The following is a 5,895-nucleotide window of genomic DNA, read 5'->3' as shown; positions in this document are numbered from 1 at the left end:
ACCAAAACCTGCCTTCCTAACTTCTAAAGACAGACAATGGCTACTGACTGGTCTGGCAACCCTCTGTGTATGTGTGTGTGTGTGTGTGTGTGTGTGTGCCTGTGTGTGTGTGCGTGCGTGGTGTCACTTCACACACAGGACACGTCCTGATGGAAAGCAGAGAGAGGGAAATCTGCTCTAACCAACTTTAGATCTCATTACTCGGCACATGCAGCCGCACAGACGCAGCTCTGCCACATGTGAAATGAAACACTGCAAAAATAACCAAAACTAATACCCAAAACCTTCCATTTAAACCATGAAATCCACCAAACACAACCCTAACCCCCTGTTTGAAACCCCGAGACTTAAATGTGAAACTCAACTGCCCTACCAGTTGAACACCTTTTCTTTTCGTTTTTTTTTCTTCCTTTTTTGCTGCATTTGACGATAAAAAAACAGACGTTGATGATTAAAAAATCAGCAGGGTAGAACAGCTTCCTATAATAAACGCCCTGGTGATAATTAATTACACAGGCACAGCAGCCAAATCAAGACGGCAAGCATCCATTTTGAATCTCCTCGTAAAGAATAAAACAACACAGCAGCTTTTTTTTCCTTGTGAGAAGCAAGACTGGACTGATCAGGGACAATACTCAGAAACGTGTGGGTGGTTATTAGGAACAAATGCATGAAAAGAAAGGCCCTTATTGTATTAAATGGACAATATCATTGTAGGACAAGACCATAGCAGCAGTGTCTCTTGGCGATAAACAATGTGGAATTACCTCGTGGAAACTGATATTTCTCACATTCATGCTCAAAAACCAAACAGCACAGTGACAAGAATGAATGCTACACCTCCACAAAAGTAGTCCACACCGCTCTTTTTCGTTCATTATATAAATATCTTTAATTGTTTTAACCGTAAGAATATAAAACAATTTAATTTTGGGATTCTGCATTTTTTTCTTCTTTACAAACACATAATATACAGTACACCTTTTTTTATTTTCAAACACACACAGCTTTTTCAGCAGGACGCACATCCGTATATTAATTTTCTAGCAGGTCATTGCATTACATTATAACGCGCGCACACACGCAGGCCTCCGTGTGTGTGTGTGTGCGCGAGTGTGTGCATGTGTGTTAATGTGTGTGTGTGTGTGAGAGAGAGAGAGAGATGGGGAGAGGGAGAGACGCATTCCGCCTGTAACCCGAGATAGAGAGAGAAAGAAAAAATAATCGATCGCTCCTTATTCTAAGCATGCCTCAAAATGGATTCAGGGTATTTTTATTCAGGGAGAGATGGAGAAAAAGAGGAGGGGAAAAAAAGATATCCCTACCCTCCTCTCCCTCCTCTCCCTCTCTCACCGGCGAGAGCAACATGAATATGAATGCGACCTGTGTTGGCATTAACGTGGGAAAATGAAGCCATGAGGCGAACCCTGATTTGCTCGGATCAATAAAGGGTATAAGACGTAGAAATCACTTCAATTTGAAGTACGACGCTCTGAACAACATCCACTGACATTTGTTTCCATCAGCATCCCCCACAGAAAGCACCCACTCTTCCTACAACATACCTGACATGTACGCTGGGTTTAATCGTGGCCCGATCATACCTTTATCTCGCTTTGCTTCGCCTCTATAGTGTTATCACAGGATGACTACAGGCATTTCTTCTAAGGGTGAGCTGATAATCTTTTTTGCGTCAAACACAACACGCATCTTAAACGCGTTAAAATTGGACTTTAAAAAAACAAAACAAAAACAAAAACAAGAAAATCGTTTTAAAAGCTGTTGCACACAAGCGGGTTTAATGTTTTTTTTTTTTGCATAAAGCGTCGCCTTTTGTGAAATCTGAAGATTTTTACAGCTGGCTCTCCCTTTCTCTCTCTTCCCCTCTGTGGGAAATTGTTGCTGTTTATGGGGGTAAATTAACAAAGGTAGTTAGATTGTGTCCTGGTCTCCTTTCTCCAGCTCTGCTCATGGAGGAGGGAGGGAAGGGATGGGGGGAGGGGGCAGACACAGTCCCTTTAGGCACATTTTCTCCCAGTCTCTCATTCTCGCTTTTTTTTTCTTTTTTTTTTAAACAGTATACACCCTTTGAAAACAACCACATACGAGGTAGCCAAATGTTTTTTAGGCGTGATGGCTGTAGCGGAGATTAGTCGTGAATGTCTCAGACTCGCTGTAAAAACAACAGAAAAGGAAAAGTCTCACACTCAAGTTTTAAAACCTCACTTTGCTTTGAATGGATGCACGTTTCACTTTAAGAATATTCTGGAAGCAAGTGTCAGTAAATGAAGCGGCTTCTTGAAATGACACTTTTTTTTTTCTTTTTAATGTGTGAAACAAGCTGGAGTCGCTCCAATCCAATGGCAGAATTTAGGAAAGCTCAATATGAGATCAAAACAGTTGTTAACAGGGATTTTCATGAGCTCGTAACAAGGCAAGTTTTAATTGCTTCCTACCAGGCAGAGTATGAAGTCATATCAAAACACTAATTGAAATCCTGCAAGGCCAACAGAGAGAAAAATAAAAAAAAAATTTGAACATAAAACTCTGGTCACATGGGAGAAGCACACCTTACGCAAGCACACAGGAGGGAAAAGGGAGGTTTTCTCTCTTTTTTTAAATAAGAAAAGAAATTTTACCCGCCCATGTACACCCCCTCCTCCTGGTCCTCATGCCCCCCTCTGTCCCCATCCAAAAACAAAAAGAACAGAAGCAAAACATTTCCAATCACCTCACTTTCTCACTCTCTGTCATCTGCCAGAGTCCCAGGTTCAACACTTTAAGGCAGGGGAGCTGAGTGATCCTCTCCAGTCCCCTCTTGGTGATCTTGGTACATCCATACAGGTCGATGCCCGCCAGCTGGGTCAGGTGGTCGGCTATGAGCTCCAGCCCTTTGTCCGTGATGCGCACACACTGTCCAATGTTCAGGGTCCTCAGCTCGTGCATCTGCCTCACCATCCGGTTTATCCCATCGTCAGAGATGTGGCACGAGCACAGGGACAGGGACTTGAGCTGGTAGAGCCCCTGGGCAATGTATGCCAGGGTCTGGTCCCCTATCTTATCGCAGAAGGAAACGTCAAGCCCGGAGAGCCTTAGGGTGCCCATGGCGAGGTGCATGGTCCCCGTGTCGCTGATGTTGTCACAGGAGCGGAGGTTGAGGCTCCACAGGGAGGCCATGTGGGAGAGGTGGATCATCCCTGCGTCTGAGATCCCCCCACAGAAGCTCAGGTTCAGTACCCGGAGCTTGGTCAGCCCCTTGGAAATGTGTTTGAGTGACAGGTCCGTCAGTTTCTGACAGTCCTGGAGAGTCAGGTACTCCAGGTTCAAGCAGCCCTCCGCCGCGCTGCGGGTCATGCCCGCCAAATGTCCAATCCCCACGTCCGAGACGTGCCTGCAGGACCTCAGGTTGAGGCTCTTGAGCCTGTGGAGGCCCCAGGCTATCAACAGAAGCCCAGTGTTAGTGATGTTGCTGCAGCCCCCGAGCTCCAGCACCTCCAGGTTCTTCAGATACTGAGCTATCCTGCCAAGACTGGAGTCTGTGATCTGCTTGCACAGACTCAGGTTCAAAACCCTCAGTGATGGGATCTCCTGCACAAACGCATGACCCAGCCCGTTATCCGTGAGGTTGTAGCAGCCGGACAGATTGAGGGACTCGATGTTAGGCATCCCCTGAATCACGTAGCTCAAGCTGCGGCGCAGGGACAAGATCTGGACCCTCCGGATGCCCCTGGCCTGGAGGCTGGGGAACAGGGAAGGATTGGCCCGGCGGAGGTGCAGCTTGGCCTCCACCCCCCTCCACACTGACTTGTGGTAGGATGCGTCCCTCCAAGCGATACACACTTGGGCTACCCTGCCTTTGTCCCTCACGTCCAGATAGCTGAAAATCATGGCCAAAATTTCCGGGAAGAGGCACGAAATGTGCGTCTCCATTGTTTTTCAAACCCCAGGCATATAAGAATTAATACTCCACACCTCCAAGGCTGAAAAAAGAGCCCACTCAAACACCCCCTTCTTTTGCAATTACGCAAAAGTATCAACAGTCCCAGTTATCCACAGAAGTAAAAAAAGAAATAGGAGCTGTTTGCTTCTCTCTCTTTTTCTTACATTGAACTGTGCAAAATCGATCCAACTCTCTCCAAACCCCACGTGATCCGGTCTGGTTGCGCAGTAGGATTCAAATGCATTAAAAAAACAAAAAGAAAAAGAAAAAAACAAAAAAAAGCGTTTATTCCTGCCTCAACCCCTCTCTCCGCCAAAAAGAGGAGGAGAGGGGGGCGAAAGGAAGAAGGAGGAGGAGAGGAGGAAAAAGCGTCAATCCTTCCCCCTCTCTCTCCCTCTCTCAGACGACGCTTCCTTGTATTATACCTACAAAAAGCCGTCCTCTCTCGGCCGAGCGGGGATCCAGACGGTCGTACATTTCAGAATAAGAAAGTGGAAATAAAACCGACACTCTTAACGCCACCTATTAAAACCCATTTCCATGATATAAAGGCAGAAAAGATAGAGCTAGGTTGGCTTTGTAGGCAGAGTGAGAGAGAGAGGGGCGTCCTGAGCTCAAAGCCTTTGTCTGCTCTTTTCAAACCGACTTGGCAGGGACCCCAGCACTCTAGCAGAATGGGAGGGGTGGCGGCAAGTCATGACATTAATCTTATCCGCTACAAAACAGACTAGATAACTGCGAACGTAACTGTCAGCGGTGTCATATTTTTCTAGCATACGTAGAGATGTATGCCAATAATTAATAAGCGGAGGGGTGCGAAATTTATTCCTAATTGTATCGAAGCTCCCCTACCCCCTCTGTGTCAGGCAGTTGGTTTGACCCGCCTCAGCTGGAACGGTGCGAACAGTTTCCCTTGGAAACCAACTTCTTACAATTCAGTTCACTTTGGGCTTTAACCCTTTGAGCGGACCACACAGGAAACACAGGAAAGCCAGCCGGAGAAGCCCCGATCAGTCCACTCACTTGGCAGCAACATTTAACATTATTTATTGCGATGTTGCTGTTGTTATTGCTGTTGTGGAAATCCTAGTAGAGCGTCTTCAGAACGGCCACAGGACAGAATACAGCCTTCTTTGTCTCTTGTAAACAGCCCCTCTCCGTCCGCTCTCCTCTTTCACTGACTTTTATTGCAAAACCAAAAAATACATTTACATTTCCAGAGGCCATCAGTCAACATTTCAACAGTCAAATGTTGAGAGGATTAACTGCCTGGTTACAATAAAGCAAGACACAGCTCGCGTAGTCTCAGTAATGTTGGAAACAATGTACAACAAATATGTAAAAATCACTTTTAATTAATTTCAGCGTGCTTTATTGGCTTGGTATTTGACATAGAGCTGGCAAAGCCTTCAGAGACAGAGATCACACTTTGTGTCAGCGAGTGTGCAATGAGTGTGTCCCTCCACACACACACACACACACACACACACACACACACACACACACACACACACACACACACACTCAGTAGTAGTAAAACTAAACAGCAGTGTCTGTGTATATATATTGTACATGTGTGTGTCTATTAGAGTTGTCCTCAAATGACTGTGGTGATAGAATAATCTGTGATGTCTCTAAAAGTCTATTTCTCTCATGTGTCTCTCATGAAGCATCAAATTATCACTTTGAAGCCGCTGTCTCACATCTGGCATTGCCTACATTTTTATACTTGAAGACTCATTTTAGTCTCAGCTGATGGCACTGAGGCTATATGTGTGGATCAGTAACAGCTAGCTATATATAGCACATAATATCCGAATTGCTTATTTAATGTGTCCGAGCATGAAAATGATCAAACAGCCTGCAGCAGCGAAGATCTTTTTTTACTCTCCACCAAGTTGTAACTTTAATCCCTCGCAGTGGGCCTCTCTCAACCCCAGAGTCGCCTCGGTCTG

At 45.5% G+C, this 5,895-nt stretch overlaps 1 protein-coding gene across 1 annotated transcript; it reads right to left on the bottom strand.

The window, feature by feature from the left end:
• Nucleotides 1-873: 873 nt before the first annotated feature.
• On the bottom strand, nt 874-4,547 carry fbxl14b (F-box and leucine-rich repeat protein 14b). The gene has a single exon (XM_070992317.1). It carries the CDS (start codon nt 3,928-3,930, stop codon nt 2,728-2,730), a length of 1,203 nt encoding a protein of 400 aa, XP_070848418.1. The 5' UTR covers nt 3,931-4,547; the 3' UTR covers nt 874-2,727.
• Nucleotides 4,548-5,895: the final 1,348 nt, after the last annotated feature.

This window comes from Chaetodon trifascialis, chromosome 22, assembly GCF_039877785.1.
Source record: "Chaetodon trifascialis isolate fChaTrf1 chromosome 22, fChaTrf1.hap1, whole genome shotgun sequence".
Taxonomy (NCBI): domain Eukaryota; kingdom Metazoa; phylum Chordata; class Actinopteri; order Chaetodontiformes; family Chaetodontidae; genus Chaetodon; species Chaetodon trifascialis.
The sequence above is the reverse complement of the archived record's forward strand: the minus strand, read 5'-3'. Positions and strand labels throughout refer to the sequence as shown.